General features: G+C 35.9%; 1 protein-coding gene and 1 long non-coding RNA gene across 9 annotated transcripts in view; one reads left to right on the top strand and one right to left on the bottom strand.

Annotated features, from left to right (window-relative positions):
- RABGAP1L (RAB GTPase activating protein 1 like) overlaps nt 1–20992 on the bottom strand; it is a 232400-nt gene that overhangs the window by 180398 nt on the left and 31010 nt on the right. For both annotated transcript variants that reach the window (XM_085299645.1, XM_085299647.1), the window contains exons 8-11: nt 17097–17163; nt 15188–15290; nt 13405–13571; nt 10795–10939 (exon numbers count right to left, since the gene is read on the bottom strand). In XM_085299645.1, coding sequence (XP_085155771.1) covers nt 10795–10939; nt 13405–13571; nt 15188–15290; nt 17097–17163 — 482 coding nt within the window. The remainder of the gene's footprint in view (nt 1–10794; nt 10940–13404; nt 13572–15187; nt 15291–17096; nt 17164–20992) is intronic.
- LOC146598839 (uncharacterized) overlaps nt 1–20992 on the top strand; it is a 186506-nt gene that overhangs the window by 14831 nt on the left and 150683 nt on the right. The window lies entirely within an intron of this gene.

The following is a 20992-nucleotide window of genomic DNA, read 5'->3' on the forward strand; positions in this document are numbered from 1 at the left end:
ACAGAAACAGCCTTCAAGAATACTTACAAAGTAGTCTTGTCAGTCTTTCTCCTTGCACTGCCATCTCCAAACTCATGTTGCATATGGACAAACTGAGCACCCCATAACACCACTCCCTAAGGTCAGAGTCTCTCATCAAAGAGCACCTGAAGGACCGCACTTCCACTGACAGAATCTGTCATCACCATAGAAACACTGAATAATTTAGGTTGGAAGAGATCTTTAGAGATCAGCTAGTTCAACCTCTTCCTCCAAGCAGGTTTAATCAGATCAGGTTGCTCAGGCACTTTCAAGGCGAGTCTCAAACACCACCATAATGGAGATTCCAGAACCTCTCTGGACAATCTGTTCCAGTAGTAAGGTCTCTTCTGAGCCATCCTTTTCCCGCCTGAACAAACACACTTCCCTCACCCTCACATTGTACATCACATGTTCCAGCCCTCTGACCAGTTTGGTGGCCTCCACTAGACTTGCTCTAGTACATCAATGCATTGGGGAGCCCAAACCTGGACAAAGGACTCCAAATTCAGTCTCATCAGTGCTGAACAGAGGGGCTTCTCTGGACCTGCTGGCTAGTTTCCTGCTAAAACAGCCCAGGATGTGCTTGGTCTTCTTTGCTGCAAGGGCACACTGCTGACTCATCTTCAACCTTCCTGTCTATGCGGACCTCCAGGTATTTTTCTGCAGAGCTCGTCCCCAGACAGTCACCTACAGCCTGTATTCTCCCATGGTGTTAATCTGCTTCAGATACAGGACTTTGCACTTGCCTTTACTGAACTCAACGAGTCAGTGCACTTCTCCAGCCAGTCCAGTCCCTCCGAATAGCAGCCCTGCCCTCCAGCATATAGATCACTCTGCCCAGTTCGGTGGGGTTAGTAAGCTTGCTGAGAGTGCACTCCCTCCTATCACCCAGATCATTAATAAAGGCAGTAARCAGTACTGGTCCTAATACTGATTGCCAAAGGATGTCATTAGTTACTGGCCACCAGCACRCTTTGCATCACTGATCATTATCTTCTCAGGTCAGCAGCGCAGCCAACTTTCCCATCACCTTACTGTAGCCAACCTACATCTCATCATTTAGTGATGAGGAAACTATGGGACACTGTGTTGGAGGTCTTGCTAAAGTCAAAGTACACAACAYCCACCATTCTACTCTCGACCACTGAGCCAGCCATCTTGTTTTAGAAGACCACCAGGTTAGTGACATTTTCAATCCACATTGGTTGTTCCCAGTCACATTCTTGTCCTTCATGTGTTTAGAAATGGCTTTCAGGAGGATTTCCTCCATCACCTCCCTATGAACTGAGGTTAGACGGACGGGCCTTTAAGTTACCTGGATCTTTCTACTGGCCCATCTTGAAGATGAATGTGACTTTTTTTCTTCTCCATTTGCATGGGATAAATATAGAGGAGAGAGCTTTAAATTAGCCTAGAGAGATACCACTGGGATGGAGGGAGGATCTCCAGATGATAATRTTTACATACAGGTCATCTGTTGTGTTAATATACCTATAGACAAACATAAATGTGCAGAAAAAAAAGGTCTCTTTCAAAAAATCTGTAGGGAAATTCAAGAACAAACTAAAAAAAGCATGAATCTGAGTGAAAAGAAGATTGGCAGCCTATTAGATATATATAATTTTGTGCCTACTCCATTTAGAAACACTCATTATATAAATTATTCATTATATGAGCAGACTATTCTGAAGAGAGCACAAAGAATTGTATTTTAAGTGGTCCAGCACTAACATTTATTATGTTGCAATACTCTATTGACTAGGCTCAATTATAACTTTTTTCCCCTTTTTAAAAAACAGAACTCATCTTGTAGAATTATGATTGTTGGCAAAAAAGACCTCTACCTTTCTATGAAAAATAAACTTAGGCTCATTATTCTTGGTAACCAATAATTTATGATGTTTTCTGATACGAYCTGTCTTCCACAGAAGAGAGGCACCTCTTTGGATTCAGTGTGATCCAGAATAGCCTAAAAAGCTATTTTTAATGGAAAACAAATAGAACTCTCAGAATTACTATAATTATCTTTGATATCAAAGAATAATAAAGGAAGTTTTGTTTGTTTTTATCATAAGACATTCATAATACATGAAGAGCCACACAAGACTACTCTATGCAGTAAAATGAGTTTACACATCTGGAGCACTGCAAGAGTGTAAGACAGACCTTAACTGTCTCCCGCAAAAAGCTGCAGACTGATTAAGACAARCTCCAGAAGGTTATTCAAGTTCTCACTTTCTGAGCTTGACTACACAGAACACAAGTCTTGGTCATCTAGTGCATCCTACAGATATTTGTCTAATCTGTCTCACAAACATCCAATTGCCTCTCTAGGTAATTTATTTCAAGGACTTCATTACAGTTACTCTCAGAATRTATCTCCGAGTTCTAATCTAACTCTTCCTTCCTGCAATTTATGCCAATTACTTTTTTTCCCTTAAACAAAGTAGACATGGAAAACAGTTTTAGCATATCTCATTTTTCARAAAGGTCTTTGTCTCTATCCTTTCTTTTCCAAAAGAACTGTTTACTTTCTCAAAGGACATATTCTGCAGACTTCTAATTATTTCTGATTTTTCCTCTAGTCCCCTCCAACTAGTCTCTATTTTTCTAGAAGAYTGATGCTCAGACGAAACACTGAGGCATCAAGTGAAGAAAGATTATGCAGGTAATAACTATTATGAACAAATACGGCATAGGAATGAAACACACACACACACAAGTGCGTGTCTGTATAGATAGATATGTGCATGTACAGACAGACACAAACACACACACACAGTCTTGGCCTTTTCTTATCCCTCATTTGTTTTGATAACACAAGGCTTTTGACTCCATGAATAGAGAGCATAGAAGAGACTTAGACGATACTCTCCAGCATTCACAGCAGCACTAACACATTCTACAAAGACTATTCTCAAATACTTTGAGAACAACAACCCGGGAAAAACTCAGAAGGCACAGAATTTCCTCACTGATCACATAAGCTGACAGAGTAACCAGCTATGTTTATTGGTATTTTCCATTCCGTACTTCGTAAGGCAGATTCCGGTTAGGAATTGTCAATCGCATCAGTATAAATTGACATACTAAAAATGTTTGAATGTTTTGGATCTCACTGCTTTTATAGAGAGGGAGGGGGCTGGCATGGGCCTTGTGTTGCTCTTTACTTAAAAGTACTTTGAACATTACTCCTCTCAACCACATATAACACCAACTATGTGTGTATACATGTGTGTGCATATATATATGTACAATTATATATATACACACACACACACATACACACACACACACACACACACACACACACACACACAACTTTTCCAATAGCTTCAGCTGTCCTTAAAGAAATCCACTAGATTAACTGAGGTATAAGATTATAACAATATCTTAGAAGTCAAATTAATTTATCAGCTAACAAAAAGGGCAAATAAAAGCAGAAAACTATASTGTTGGTTCAAAGAGTTCAAACATAAACAAGTGAAGTAGATACTAAAATGAGTAGAAATGCATGAATATTATAGCAGGAAAAGTGAACAGGTGGAGTTTGAGTACTGATGTGAAGAAAAAAGGATTTTTAATGAGTTTCAATTGAGGAGCTGTTACAAGTGAAAAAGAAGAGGTGGAACTGAAAAATAACATAGTTGGAGCAGCCTGAGCAGGGCAGCAATGCTTGTAGGAGAAGGAAATTAGGTCATGAAGGTAGGTGGGAATAGAATTGGAATATTTCAGAAATGAGAAGTTTGATTTTTATGTAGGAGAAGAAGGAAAATCAAGGGGGAGATGAAGTTGGCAGCATATTATCAGAGCAACAAGATATAGATGTTACTGACATGGAATCATTCCCTATACACTAGATGAAAGGGGATCGTGAGAAAGGCCACAAAAAAGCAAGTTGCCATTTATAAGGTAACAGGAAATTATAGAGCATGAACTGAAGTTTTGGCAGGAAAGACAAGAGAGAAGCAAAGTTTAAGTAATGAAATTAATTCYAGTGTTAAATAATGCAGAGTTTCAGTAAGATCCAACTTTTCTATGCACTACAAAATATTTTGATGAAGACAAAAAAATTCAAAATGCATTTCAAATGATACTTATGAAATTATGATCCTCAAAGTTTGCATCAGGATACTGTGTAAATACTTTATATTTTTTTAATTTAGAGAACAATAGGTACAGAAAATTATGGCTTTATGAATGTGAACAAAGAAAACATGCATTGAATTCTGCTCACAAGAAACTTGATTATAAGTTATATATTTAACCTGAAGAAAAATAATTAATTCAACAGCTACTGAAACATATATAAAGAAACTAAAAAGAGAGACCTAAGTTCTTCACTAAACAGAGTAAATTAGTATTAGAAAAAACAGTGCTTTTGTTCTTATTTCTTTTTACAAATTGTAAGAAAGTATGCATTTGTCACTTAAAATAATATTCTAACAAAAACTAATGCTGACAAATTCCAAAATTCTGATTACCTTTCACATTGTTTGCAAATTTAATCACCTTGATCCCCAAAACCTGTATACCCGACACCATTGAAAAGAAGATGGAGTAGTATGGGATTAGATGATGTCTGTCTTTCACTTCTGGTCACACTCACACTACGTACAATAATGGCTTTCACAAATGTTAGAAAGAAGTCTACGTGCAAAATTTCTCAAAGAATCTACATGTCCACTAGAAAATACACAGGAGATTGAAACAATCCYGTTGGGCAAGTTGGAAGTGGTTTGCCAAACTTACTTTTTCTTCCTTTTTAACACAATAAAGATTTCTGAATTTAAAATTCACCTCACTCCTATGTCATATAGTTTCTACAAAGTGCACAAAGAGATGATTCTAACCCTCTTGCAATGAGCACATCGGGGCCCACCATGACATATCTAAATTTGGTGTACAAGTGCTTAAAGCTGAGTAAAGGAGTGCAGGAAATTATTACTTCAGTTCAGTAGTTTTGCTCCCACACGGATGACAAAGCCAACTAAATGCTGCACAGTGGAGGTATTCTTGTAAACATAAACATCTTCCAAATGCACTGTGCTGTCTGAAAACTGACATCTTTGAGAACATGCAAGGAAACCAAATTTGAGGTGCTGTCATAACTCTACGACAACCCAATTCTTTATTCCATATTACTAATTTATAAATCTGTAGATTTTTATTGCCATATTTGATATAACCAAATACAAAAGTCAACATCATAAACACATTAGAACTGTGCATTGCCCAGTATTTACTTAAGTGCCAAGGTAGCRTTCAAGTCACTTCAGTTATAAAATACTTCAAGATTAGACAAAATTCTAGAAAGTCAATTACCAAAATTAAGATAAGACAAGAGTCTCAGTCTGAGGTCAACAATTATTAATAGAAAGTTGGTAGAAATGGTTGAGAAAAATATTTTTAGTCACCTTTCTAGACAGGTTTTTAGATAAGCTTTTTTTTTTTTTTTTTTTTTTTNTTTTTTTTAAACTGTTGTGAAACATGAAATTACATGAACATAATAGTGGCACCCGAAGGTACCCCCCCACACACCATCAAAACCCTGGCTCTCATGACTGAAAGCTGAGAAGATCCTCTAGCAATAAGAACTTCTAATTCCTAATACGCCAATAGGATAACAAATCCTTTTTCAAATTACTTTCAAACTATTGCATTGTTTATAGGTAGAAAAGGAAGAAAAGGTAGTTACAAAAATAAAGTATACAAACCACTCAAAATAATCAGTGACATGCTTCTGGACAAGATGCAAACACCAATTTATTCTCACTTATTATAGAAAAATGTCTATTTTGTACCACAAACTGAAGTGYGCTCAAGGAACTGAGAACTCCATGAATTTGAAAGTAGTCTTTTCCCTCCATTCTGCAGGAGCAATAGCCATAAGAATAAAACTAAGGAGACAACAGACTTCCACGGACCATGAGCCACAGAGCAGGATCACCTGCATGGAATTATATGTTGCCTTGAACATCAGAAAGTCACCCACAGCAACAGATTTTACCAAAGAAAGAACTCGTATGTAGAACGTGCTCCCCAACAGACACAGCTTGCAGAAGGGTCTTGGGGATGCGGAAGAGGCAGAGGGAGGAGCGTAACTGCACAGAGCAAGTCACACTCGTCTCTCGGGGGCCAGCCTGCACGCCCACACCACAAGCAAATGCGGGGATCTGGGTTACAAGCCAGGAAAGAATCTGAGCCCCTATCTGGGATCCTTGCCTGTATTTGCTTTATAAATTAAGACTGGAAACAACAYTAAAATTCTCAGATTCCTTGCAATTTCATTATGATTCATACCAGAATTGCAACCCATAAAAGTGCTTCARACTGAAAACATTCAAAACATTTGCCTTTCTAAAGGGGAAGGCCATGCTTGCATGAATGATTTTAAACATATCTATAAATATCAATAGAAATTCCATCATCCAGGGCAAATTAAAAAAAAAAGGCCTTCTGCGCTCAAATTTTTTATATACTAAAGAAGGGATCGTATTCTTTCTGGCAGCACAATATTAGCTGCAGAAGCCAATTCATTGCGTTTTTAATAATAAAGGTTAATTTGTAAGGTATTAAAATAATATGACTGCAGAAGCCAATTCATTGCGTTTTTAATAATAAAGGTTAATTTGTAAGGTATTAAAATAATATGACATTAGAGACTGGAGACTCATCAAGAATATTTTCTTTTCATTTGAAAGCTATACATCTGCATTCTTCAGAAGTACTTACATTTTAAATAATCATCTCCTATGGAATTGCAAAAAAGGTTTCTGCCTAAAGATAGCACAAGGTAGCTATYAGCAGCAAGCCCTCATGAATTTAGGATCCACTAAATTTTTGTTCATATTTATGGCAACAACAAAAGTACTCCAATACAGTTTTAATTAATTTTGTTTAGTAGGATATAGGATCCAGCAACATTGCTTTGTTTCACATTTTCACAAATAAACAGTTCTTATGAACTACATAAAACTATTTTTAATTTGGATAAAAATGCATAGTTGATATTTCCACACCACTAATGTTATTCTTCTCACTCAGTCATCCTCATTTGCTCACATATTTCCAGATCATAACCCCCTATTTTATCACAGGGTACTCTTAACAGCTATTACTGACTCCCAAAATACCACCTCCTCTACTCTTGCCTTCCTTTGCTTTTCCATTCCCGAGAACAGCCTCTACCCACTCACATTTGACCCAGCATCCTAATATAGTCTTACTGATCATCTCCGATCGTTCACTATTGCCCACTCCTCACCTACTCTACCCACACAGTTTTTTTGTGCTGTCCAATCCATTGCACACTCCGATTTCTCCGACGCCTTCAGGGTCCTCTACCCTTTCAATTTCATTTTTCATTGTAAAATTTCACCATTTCCACACTGAATTTCTGTATCTCATGTATTAATTTTTCTAATATTTGTTCCTGAAGAGTTAAAACAGCTAGAGAAAACACAGACAGAAATCTTTACACTCTTAATGTTTGTTACACTTTATACCTTCCACTGACCCTTCTTCCTTCTACAGTTTAATATTTATATAGGATTTCTGCTTATTAAAAGCCAGCAACTAAGCATCAAACACATTTCAATGGGGTTCTTCTGGTTTAAGTCTACTGCTTATGGATCAGTATCGGTTGTGCTGCCCACCAGATTCCTGTTCACTTCCCCAATGTCAGAGAGGTAGTATCTAATTATCATCAAGAAATCTATTGTTTTGGCAAAATAAAGGCACAAACCTGGACAGTACTGCATTCCTGGAAGACATCTGACAGTGTTCTAGTTGCATTCTGCAACTCACTTTCAGAAACTTTTTCTGGAGACTTGGTAGACATGTTCTCTTTTGCTTACAAATTAATTTTAAAAAAATAGATACTGGAACAAATATTTTTGAAAAATATAAATATTTATTTAGTAAGTGCAATTAAAAATTGTCTTCCATTGCAATGTGTTAATAAACTGTTTGGTTTTCTTTCTAAGCATTTTCTCCTATTATGAATTACCTAGTTTTGGAACATCTGCTAAACAAACCATGTTTAATCTGTAGGTAATGACTTGGAACAAGAGCTAGTAGGCAGACATTYGGGACCCTACAAAACTTCAGAAAAAAAGATTTACAATCAGCTTGCAGACTGTGGAAACAGAGGCAATATTTTGTGTTTTTAAACAGAATTGCTCCTATTTACAATGATCCTTAACATCCTAACTGTATTCTGATTTGAAAAGAAAACCAAATAGACTTACAAAGTAGYCTCTTGAAATGTTAGATTACAAAAAAAAAAATGTTAAAATATATAAACAGCCAAAGAAAGGTCACAGTTCACATATGCTCTAAGCAAGCTCTGCTGCTAAAAAGTCAAGCTGTTCTTCACCTTCTCATTTGTCGCTGTTATATAGGTCTGTAAACTCCTTGTGAATGCTGCTGCTGTAAAGTAATTTTCTCCAATCCTTACACATATGTACAACCAGATGCTTCATCCTTCCATAGCATCACACTACAGTCAAAATGCTTTGTGCARTTTTTTATTGTTCGAATAATGCAATAAGGAAATAATCTCTAATTCAACCAATAGCGCTCCACACCTGTTGCAAGCTTTTACTCAAAATTAAGCGCACTTTTCTCCTTACTGCTAGAAATTGATACATAAATTCATTTTATTTGAAATCTATCCAGGAAGTGTAAGAACTTCCTCATTATATATTTGAATCTCTTTTTAAATTATAGCTTGAATGTAAGAGAAAGCTGCTTACCAAGGAGCATACTTTAAATTTTAAGTTTGACAAAAAAATCATTAATACTAATTATATTTTTAAAAATACTATCTTCAAGGCAGGGAACCTTAGATGACTGAGTAGCCAGAAATATCTACTACAACATTAATAATTTAAAAAAAGATTTGAGGTTGATCTGAAAGATCTGTAAGTAATTCTGCACAATCCTTACAAAGATCTTTGTCTTTTATATAGCTGTCCGGGTGAAAAAATAAAGTTAAAATGAAAAAAAGAAAAAAGCTACAAATGTATTTAGGGAAAATATGATCTCAATTTTCTTTCTTGTGGGAAACATCTTTATTCACACACTCATGACATAAGACAGCTCACTGAGGTGTGTGCATATAGACACACAGGCATACAATATATAAAGCACATAAAAATCAGGCAAAGGTGAAAATGAGACATGCATTCTTACAGTATTACACAAATTAAATTCCATTATATTGTGCTTTTGAGGTAAGTTAGGTAATATTGTATAGGAATGTAGAATATATCTGAGAACACAGGAAAAAAAATAAAGGGAACAGATGATCCTCAATATCTGTAAATGGGAACACTAACCTCTAGTCTAAGAAACAGAAAAATCCTTATAATGCAATCTGCCCCAAGTATGGTAGAAAGCAGAAAAAACTGTATGGCCAAGTAACTACATCCCTAACACTAAAGAAAAAAGAAAGCCTTCTTCCAAGGCTAAGACAAAACTTTTTTTTTTTCCCCTCCACGATCATAATTAGTACCCTGAAAAAGAAGAAAAAAGAAGAGAGAAAGAAAGAGATTTATTTAGAACAACTGGTAGTGACTCATTTAACCTCCAGATCCACTAGGATAGATAACTTCTAAGCCGATAACTCTTAATGTAGTTTCCATGAGAACAGGGTAACATCATGATATTTTTAATGTCTTCTCTTAGAAAGCAGTCTACATTTAAAATATGGAAACTGCATTAGAAAGCGAAGAGTTAAAGTTCAGTTCATACCTCAATGGAATACTTTTACCCTATAATAAAATAAGGCTATTCTACAACAGTACCAAGAGGACAATATCCACATATTACTAATTGTGCTACATTCATTAATTCTGGAGCAGTGCTTTACTGTTCTGAGCAAGAAGCAAGATGAAATCGTATGTAAGTGATTACTTAACCTTATTTAATCAAATAAGCTACAAACCATCTTCTTACTATGCAACTCAAATATCCAGCATGGAAAAAAATATCCACAAATGTCTGAAAACTTAACCACAAAACCAAAAGGTCAGATCTGAAATAATTATTACTATAAACAGTAAAGTACTCCCAAATATCAATTCAAGATAAAAGCTCCCTTTAGAGAAAATGACATTTTTACTATTCGTAAGTGACACTGGATGCAAGGGAAGGACGACAGTGACAGTCACCCCCCTTCCTACTCCATCCTAAGAAGTTGTGGAAGGTTTCCAGTTCAGCAACAATGACTTGGCTGTGTGTTCTGTAGAGCCCAGTATCACCTGGGATTCAGTTATTTTTATTTGTAACTGGAAGAGAGTAATCATACACATCTACTTTGACTGTAATCAGAGGGTCTGAATTTATACTGCACAAACTAATATCCAACTACTTACCCGTAAGTAGGAATCAAGGAGCTTTTCTGCTGTAATCAGCAAGGAGGTTTTTTTGGKTTTTTTGTTTTGTTTTGTTTTGTTTGTTTGTTTGTTTGTTTTAGCACTGACAGAACAGAGCAGAAAATCTGAAGGATAACTTCATAAAACTGTCACATTTTGGTAGGTCAGACATCCAGATCAAATTTGGCATGTACAAAGCATGCTCTGAAAGCTACAGGTTAACCCTCAAAGTTAAAAAAAAGATTACAGGAAGCCAAAAATCTTCAAAAAACAATGAGAAAGAGCTTGAGGAACTGTTTGCTTTGGAAGAAGCAGGCAAATACTGTGCAGCCATGAACAGCAACAGTCCTCATCATCAACTAAATTTATTTATTTGTTTGTTTATTCTTACCCTCTTCTGCCTCATCCTCCTGCGATGATATTGGTCCTCCTCCACTTGTTGGGCTGGCCAGTTCTTCCTCTCTGGCAGACTCTCTTTGTAAACTGACAACTTCATAAATCGCATCTCCAGCGCTTGTGTGGCTTTTCCCTTCGGACTAAAACAAAATATGTATATATATATATATTAGGTCCCTCTATTGACAGGCAGAGTTCTGACGATATGCCAAAAAACAATTTATTGCCTCCTTCCTTTTTCAGCATCAGTAACAGATGCTTCTCTACTGGAACTGGTATCTTGCTCAGATAACCCAGATCAAAACATCCTGCCAAGGACTCTGCACGTTAGAACTCTGAACTGTGCCGAACACATATATTAATTTCTGACCCACAGTCCAGTACACTATATTTGTGCAATGACTGTGACCATTATCACCACAATTTCGCRTCGTCAGGCAAACTACAACACAAGATCCTTTGTCCTGTGTAGAGAAGTCACCTATCTTTAAAGCTTAGACTTTTTGTATCAATCTACTTTCAGGTCCCTGAAAGCCAATTAACTCAACTGCTTTCCCCACAAGTTCATAAGTAGCTGATCCAAATGTCATTTGCAAAGTTATTGCCCAAGGATTAAGAGTGCCCTGAGACATAGCCTTTCAAAGGTATCTGCAGGAACATTACTGCAGTAATGATTGTCCATCTGATAATTGGCTGAATAAAGACCTTTTACACATCTTCAGAGAGACCTACAAAGACATCCTCCTATCCATAATCAGGGCCTAATCTCACAGAAAAATTACAACGATTAAGTGTTCCATTCCTAAAAATCTGCAGAACAGTTCCTTGTAATTTTACAGCAGGAAGAAGTGCTTGCATGCATCTCTTTGGGGAGGGGAGCTGCGTGCATGTCAGTTGTTACATTATAAAGGATGAAAAAGAAAAAAGAAAGCATCCATGTTATTCAAAATTAAAAATAGTATAGTTTTAAGTAATTTAAAGAAAAGCTTGACTTATTTAAGTATCAAGCAATGGAGAATATAATCTGTTCAAATGTACTTTCTTTAAATTTACAAATGTAGCTATTTTCTACATCTGCATATGATAACAACTGTTTTTCTCAGTTTTTCTCAAATTCTAAGTTACTACATTAATCTCTAGAAGAACTACAGAAACAACATTGGATGAGATTTATTTACTCACTTAAATGTTAAACATAACTGCACTTTTGCCATGTATCACGAACATTGGTTTTTTTCAGACCCATTAATGTACCCCACAGGGAGATGACAATTAAAAGTATTTACTTTAGGCTCAATAAAATTAAATCACTCTTCTTTGGCTTCATTAGACAAAGAGGATAGCTCACTCTATTCCAAAGTCAGCCTCAACTGTTCATTTTTTGAACTAATACAAGATAAGTGTTTGCAGAAAGTAGGTCAACACTTACTGCATGAGGGTGCAACTGTACATCATTCCAGAATGGTAATGCGAAAATGCACATACTTTACATACCTCACTCAGTACCAAAACCAAAAGTGTCTTTAGCATTCAATTCAGCAGAAAACTATTCAATAAACATTACCAAATGAGATTGATATATTAATCTCCAGGGCTGGCACACATAACAAATGTATGTTAATCATAAAAACACAGGACTGGGAAAGCTAATAGAGAGAAAATACACCACTATGAATTAACTTTCGTCTTAACTGCACCTCCCCTGTGCAGAATCAAGTGTTATTTGTATAACTCAGCTTTTAAGTTAAACTCTAAGGGACTGATAAACTGGGATATTTTGKGAGAAATTAGCTGCTAAAAATACTGGTTGCTAGAAATACTTTACTAGTATTAAAATATTTCATGAGGTTATGATTACTGACATGAAATTACACACACAGTGTTAATGTAGTAAATAATTGCCAGCAGTAATTCTTTTACTATCACCTTTCACAAAGACCTGGGGCAGTGAAGGAAAACAGGTTAAATAAAGCAAGGCAAGAATTTACTACCAGCAACCACCACACGGCAMATTTATAATTTATCCATGCATCAGGATTTACCTTTTCAGATAAAGTATCTTCCAAATTTCTCTTTCTGGAAACATTAAAAAAAAATCTACCTTCTCAGACACTTTGAAACAACAATAGTGATAGTCTGACTCTTGAACAATTGTAAAAGGCTTTTTTGTCTTTAACCAATTAGATGCTTCCATCCACCTAGTCTCAAATTTCTATGCCTTTGAACCTCAGTAGCCAGTACTCCCTTTTGTTAGATATAAGCTGGTTTTACAGTGAACAACAGAAAAAGCCATTCCCTGATTTTACTAGTCAAATGGACTTGTTTTARATATCTGCACACAAGTTAGACTGCATGAAATTATAAAGTCTTCAATTGGTTCGTACAGACAAATGATTGCAAGTCATTCCAATTCACAGTTTATAGAGGCAGTGAACGTTTTCTATTTGCTATGTATTGAAACATTGCAGAAATGATTGGTAAAAAAATGGTGCTCAGGGTTCTTGTTAATTTTTCTGGAGTCAAATTCAGATAGACAACCCTAGCACTCTCAGCAACTATTTAAAAAATAAACAAACAAACAAACAAACAAAACAACCCACAATACCTGTTTTAGCTTCATGTAAAAAGTTTCTGTGAAAGTTTTTCTGCTGAAATACCAGAAACGTTCGTTAGCAGGATACACACGCACAAGAGTCTCCAGCAAAAACCGGACTGGCTCTACCACTTCAGTAACAACCATATCCACTGCAACAGTCATGAATACACGTTTATCTAAAACACAAAAGTCATGTACAGAAAAAGTAGTCAACAAGTTTCTCAGAATGATAAACAGAAATGATAGAAGTAAACTTCTGTTGAAACTGAAACCTATTAAATCATTGATTCTCTTGCACTCATTTTACTTGTCTGAGTTCTATATTCTATGTGCCTGCATAGATAAGAGTATGAATTAACCAATACACCAAGTAACTCTAATAACTTTCTAAAACAAAGAGAATCTATAAGAGCAAAAGCAAAATGTCACATGCATAAAACAGCATTAAAAGACATGATTCTTATCACACAAAAGGAAATTGCACAGGATAAGGTTACATTTAAAGGCATAAACTTTACATTTGAGGAAATGGATATGTATAACAAACCTGTACCAAAGATCTCCCACATCATTGCCTGTCCTAAAACCTCTCAAAAKGCTAAGAAACACTTTGCATCATTTTTGATGTTCGAATTCATACCCTGTCAGTTACAAAGACTCAAAAGTCTTCAACACTCCCAGCCCCACACTCTGGGTCAGACAGTCCTCATCAGAGCAGTACACAGTGCTATTTTTAAAGTAAAGCATGGATCAGTAATCCTGATCTATAGTATCTTCACCTTTCTGACACTGAGCCATAACTCAAAGTTTTTCAAGTAGTGCAGAATGCAGGATTAGCTGACCAGAAGATCTCACTCAAATAATTCAAGAGCATTTGGCAAGTTTGCAGTGCAAGAAAAAGATCACTGCTTCCAGAAGCATTTATCAGTGAGAAAGGTAGTAACTATCATTACAATTGATATCTTTCTTGCAGAAAGCACAGCTTTCTAAAATAAACATTCAGAATCACACATTAGGAATCCCCAAGCTTTCTTGTCTGATCAGACCAAAGAGGCAAATGGGCATTTAAAATATATATATATATGTGTGTGTGTGTGTGTATATATATATATATGCATGTGTGTACATATATATACACACACATAAACACAGAGCCATATCTTTAAACATAAACTAGGTCAAGCAGCACAGGAGAGTTTTGCCTACATGCTACAAGGAATGAAAAGATTTGAAAATCCAACAGCAAAAAGGGTGACAGTAACATGTACTTGGATAAGCTTTTAAGTAGCCTCTGCCTTGGGATAGGAAACTAACTCCAGCTTTGCATCCTAACCTTACATCACTACTGCTACATACTCAAGTACTTCAATACACCACTTCCACCCACCTCAAATTGAAGGGGATGAAGTGCTATTTGTAAACAATTCACATGAAAGCTGAAAGAAAGAACAGCAATGCTCACGATTTATACTGCTTTGCTGAGTATAAAAACACTTTCTGAGTGGAAAACACTTTCTGCATGCTTAGGACCAAAAATTTTGATAACTGAGGAGCACATACGTAAACCCCAAACACTGATCTACTGGCACCAAATCAACAACACATCACTCAATGAACAGTTATTCACGTTTTTACTTTGCGTATGTTTATGCAGGAAAGTTCTGATCCCGATCACGAACTCTTGGGACATTGTGGTACAGGTACTCAGACATACACACTATGATCCCCAGGAGAACATGCATATATCAAACCTATGCCAGGTAAAATAAATTTACAAATTACATGAGGTTACCTTTAGGAGTTTCCTCATTAAGTACTACAAACGTTGGCACGTTAGGATTCCACATTCCAGTAATTACATAAGCCTTCCCATCAGAACTCTTTCCCATGGATTCCTAAAAATAAAAACATTTTGGACTTTATTAGTTTTATTAGTCATGCTCAGAGATCTAAAACATCGATTGTTCGGAGACTAAAAAATTCAAAGATTGTGTTCACTCTATAAAAGAGCACAACCTGAACAGAGAATATGATCCTAACACATTGCAAAAGGATATAGGGGAAGGTAATAAATAAATAAATACATAAAAAGGCCTATAGTAGGTAAGGAGCTGAAGACAAGATAGCATTAACATGCTTTCTTTCAATGCTTATTATAATAGAGGTCTTCGGGGGGGGGGGGCAGGGGGGAAATGTCAGCCATTCTACTTTTTACTTTATGAGCATCTGAGGGGGCTGTTAGCAGAGATCAGTTGTAAGAGACTTCCTTGATAAAATTAAACTAGCCATGAAGTATTAATAGAAAGGGTCCAGAATAAAACCTTAACAGCCCACAGATCATGCTGCTGTTTTTTTCTTTACTCTGAAATTATACATCTGCTAGATTTTTCCCTATCTGCTAGATTTTATGGACTGGAATAAAAGTTCCTAAGTCAGTAGGAACCTGTGATTTAAGAGTCAGATTACAGGGCAATATGCAAACAAAGTCAAAAGAGCCACATATGATAAAGTTAATTACACCAGTGTGTGTAGATTTAATTAAAATAACATTATGCTATACATCTCTTATTTGCAGAAATCTTTCTTATAGACCTGCTAGGAACAATCAGAGTATGGAACTTACATGCAGGGACTATTACTACTATGAGCCAAGTATACATTTCCCCGACTTCTCTAGGAGAATTCCCATGGATGCAGCAGGTCTGTATGGTAGTCTCCTCATAGATAAGAGACTGACAGTCCTACTCTACAATCCAGTTCATAATATATTTAAATATTAGTAACTGAGCATTCCAAATTGAAATGGAGAGGAAGATATGAAAGGAAAATGCACATTTAAATGTGTATGTTATATCCAAGAAATGAATTGATCAGCTAAAACATCCACTAGCTAAATGTACACACTTAGACATGGATTTGAATATGCAGCATGTACAATAAAAGAGTATTTATTCCTACCGCAGAAGCCAATTCACTGTGCTCCATAATGCATTATAATTTACTCTAATTTTCTAATCAAATAACAAAACTGGAAAATCAGAAGTCATGTCAACAAATAGAAATGGATCAAAAGAAGCTACTGATTACATACAAATATACCTGTATTTGCATATTCTATATGTGACAAAAGAACTAAAAATGATAGCTAGAAACATTAATATGAATAAAAAAATAGACTAGGCCAAATTTAGCTAACTGTACAGCTACAGCTGGCTTAAGTCAAGCACTTCTCAACCTGAAAATGGTTTTATTCTTATCCATAGTATGAAAGTAAAATGATATTATTACAGAAAGTATCAAAGTATCTTGTAGTTCTTTTACATGCATCTCATTGCAAGAAATTAAGATAAAAAAGGCAATAAATACTTCAAGTTCTAGCAACAGCTTCAATTCAAAGTATTGCGAAATTTTCAGCATCTTAGAAAAATAAGGCATCTACTCTGATGTCCAAATATAAAAACAATAATATATTTTAAAAATCTTAGGCAATACCTTTAACACAATATAGCTAACATTTACTTGCAACAACTAACCATTAGCTGACCTAATCACTGTCCTCACTCATTCAACACAAACTAGATATCACAGCTTTTGACATTAGGAACATTTTGCCCATTATATCTAACAAATCCATTTCTAGTTTTAGAATATGAGAGTTTTCAGTCACATCTATCTAATGGATTATTAGAATTCAACATTACCATGTCCAGTAAATACATGTCACTGTTCTTCACATTTCGTCCAGGGCTTAGTAGCATGCCAAAGCATCTGTGAAGTTTTTTTAAAAAAATTAAAAGATATCAGCTTTTCAAAATACAAAAATATTTTCTTTATCATAATAGCACAGCTTCCTACTGCTTTTAGAGAAAAATCTTCCCTAAGATTTTGTTAATGCTTTATCATATACATTCAGGAAACCCCACAATATATATCATAGAAATGACAATGAAATTGTTTTCCAGAATAAAGATTTCAGAAATTGGCATCTCAGCTGTGAACCATCAAATATTCTTGAAGATGACTTAAATATTTAGTTTAAAAATACCAACTCTTACACACGAGACATTGGCAAGAAGAATTTCACCCTCATTAGTCTATTTTTAAAAACTGTTTTTATATAATTATATGAAAAGTTACAATTTTCATATATTGTATYCCCCATAATGTCAATAGTCCTTAAAAATACCATCTGTTAAAAAATTAAAGAAAAAGAGTCAAAAGACTAAAAATTAAGATTGAAAGGAAATATTGTATACATTTCTGTATTTCACAGATGCAAGGATCTTCACAATAGAGGATGCTGCACTGTGGATCTGTGAGATGGTAAACCTAGGTTTAGCATGTCAAGGAACAGATCAAAAATGCCACTGCCCCATGATGCAGAGTGCTAATCCAGGATAAACTGTCAGATTTAATTTTGCCCAGACAGATTTTATCCCACCTCCCTTACTTTMAGTGTACACCAAGAAGCGATGTGTTAACCACAATAAGCAGGCTACACAGCTTCCTTGCACTCTTTCCACAAGACCACAGATCACTTTTCTTCTCTTTAGACACAGGTTATGCTTTCTGCTTAGGTTTTAACAACATTTTGACAATCAGTAGTTATCTCGGTCTATGTGTTTGTTTATACTTACTCATCATGTAATGGAAATTATAGCCCTCTATAATGCTTTATTGCTCTCATTCTATTAAGGGATACAAAATAGCACAAATATATTCAAATTACAAACTAGACATTCCAATAGGAAACTCTACCATTCCCCATCTTTTAAAATGCTCATATATAAAACAGAATACAACAGCTTCTACATGAGAGCTTGCAACCTCAACAGAAGACACAAAGGAAGTTTTATGCCCACTTAACAATACTATGAGATTAGTTTGCCAGAGATGGCAACCAAGCTAGGCTCTCAAATTCCAGTTATTTAACAAGAAATTTTTCCTGATATTTTTAAGAGTGAAAGAAAAAAAAAAAAAAAGTCCAAAACATTCTCAAGCAAAACTTTCAGACTATGAATAACCGAAGGCACAAATCCAATGCCAAAATTTCTAAAACCATCTTCATCTTTCTCTCCTGTGAGCATGCTCCTTTATGAAAAAGAAACACTCAACAGAAATATGTATTTATAACATAAGCTGTAAGTCTTTACTCACAGACTTCTTTTCTCATTTCAGATCTAATGTCTTTAGAATTTGAAAGAATTTTATCACAAAAATGTTATGAAAAGCTCTGGGCCATATTCCAGAGGGGTTGCTGTTGAGAGAATCTTCCTTCCACACAGCTCAAGTCTCTAGTAGCCAGAGGCAGCACCATTTATCACTGACTCACAGAACAATATAAACTGGGAGGGATTTCTATAGGTGATCTGGCCCAACCCTCCACTCAAAGGAGGATCAATGTCAGTCATATTTTTCCAGGACCCCATCAAGTCCTGTGCATCTCCAAGAGCAGATGCCACAACCTTTCCGGGCAACTTGTTCCAGTGCTCAACTCCCCTCACAGGGATAAAACTGACTCCAATTCTATCATTCTGCATCTCCAAGAAGAGTCTGGCTCCATCTTCTTTACACCCTCCCATTAGCAGCAATTAGGCAACAATAAGGGACCCCATTCCCACCTTCCCTAGGCTTGAACAAAACCAGTTCTGTCATCTGGGCAACTCAGATATCTAAATGAAAACTTCTATTTCTCAGCAAACAGAGACTGTAAGACATCATTTGAACATTCACAGGACAGAAATGAAGAAAGAGTAGTTTCACATCTTTCAGGCAGGCATGCACAATGTATCATGGACATAGATGCAAAATCAATTGCTATTTGAATGATGCTGTACTAATTGTAGAACAGAGTCTTAACATAAGCAATTATTATGCCACGTAGTGAGTTTGTCCCTATTACATTTGGGCTTATGATTTTCTTTTTCCTCCTCATTATACTTAAGACAAACATACAGGTTCACATATGCACAGACACTACAAATCGAACAGCAGGCTGTACCTTTATCAATCCCAAATATAGACATTCATGAAAAAACAGGGTTAGGCATAGTTTTTATTATAGCATACGAATACGCAGTTTTACTTTGAATTCTCATTAAGGGAACAGAGAAGAATACCAAATCCTTAGCCCAATTCAAAAGTGCACTGAGTTAGAAGGGAGTAGATTTGGTCTGTGCATAAGCAAAGATGTCAGCTCCCTCTCCCCGTATTTCAAAGTCTGCCCACCCAGTATTTGCTGCTGCAAAGCTGGCCATTAGACAGCTTCAAGCGTGGGAGCACACCGTCATGGTTTTCATTCCAAGAACCAGGCGTTAGTCATTCAACAACTTGAGATACCATCACAAGAAGCACTGCTAAGCTGTGAATGGGTATTTTATAGCCTGAGATGCTCACAGATTTTATTTTTATCAGTGYTAGGAGAAGGCAAAAAATTTACCCAGCGTTCGTTACTCTAGCCTGCCAGAATTTTCTTCTTAAACTCTGCAAACAGCAGAGACTTGATAATTCACAGTGCAGGGCTGAAGTGAAACCAACCTAAACATGACTCAAACCCAAGAGACAAGGAAAAAAACCTGTTTCTTTACCTGCTTTAACCTAGATAAAAAATAGACAAGCTGCAGGCCAGGAAGACCACAAGGCAGGAAGGGCCACAATAACTCAGCTGGGGGTAACCTACTCCAGCAGCCCATTGCAGCCATAGTCCTTACCTGAACACAGCAGCAGAGTGGAGGTGTTCACAAGTTTTTCAAGTGATACCAGGTTTACCTGTCTCAGATGATCAATAAAGATTCTGCAGCTCTTTAGACTAAATATCAAATCCCTTTGAGGTTTCTCTAGTAACTCATTTTCATTAGAATTTCACTCACAATTCCTTCTGACAATGCATTAAATAGCTTAGAAAACGGCTACCCGATGTAACCTAAATTGATCTTGTATTCCATTTTTAAATTATAATATTATGCCATGTAAGTACACAAAATGACTTACAAGCCCATGCATGTCATATCAATTAAGTAACTTTAATCAACACAGCTTGCAGTGATAAAAATAACACCCAAATTGAATCATCCTAAACATCATTAAAATAAAAGCCAATTTCTAATGAAGGCTGTTTTACTTACAGACAAAAATAGTCCATCATACTTGCCCAGGTCCCCCCCAGGGAAAATGCTGTATAACATCCAACATTGGGTTTTGTTATGTAATTTAACATTACCAATTCAATTACAAATGCTTAACACACACAGAACTTATCATTTGGGGACTCAATTTTCAAGCTAAAGTCATTTTTTTAAACCAAAAATAGATTGAATATAGGACTGTTTTGTAAGTCAATGAATAACAAAAAAATGCAATTTTACAAACCAAAATCACTTTGATAAAATAAATTTTGCTGTATTTCTCATCTGAAATTTTAGCTTCATTTTGAAAGAAGGGCTTGAAAGCAAGTGAAGAGAGAAATCTTAGTTTGGATTGTTTGATTCTCTTGTTTTCCTGAATTCTCTGTTCACTAAAATTGAAGTCACATATTGTTATTCTTTTGATAAGATTGCCATCTGGTGGTATTTCCTATTTTTAAAATTCAGCTATTGAG

The sequence above is a fragment of the Rhea americana genome, unplaced genomic scaffold (assembly GCF_003343005.1).
Source record: "Rhea americana isolate MKP2758 unplaced genomic scaffold, rheAme1 scaffold_151, whole genome shotgun sequence".
NCBI lineage: Eukaryota > Metazoa > Chordata > Aves > Rheiformes > Rheidae > Rhea > Rhea americana.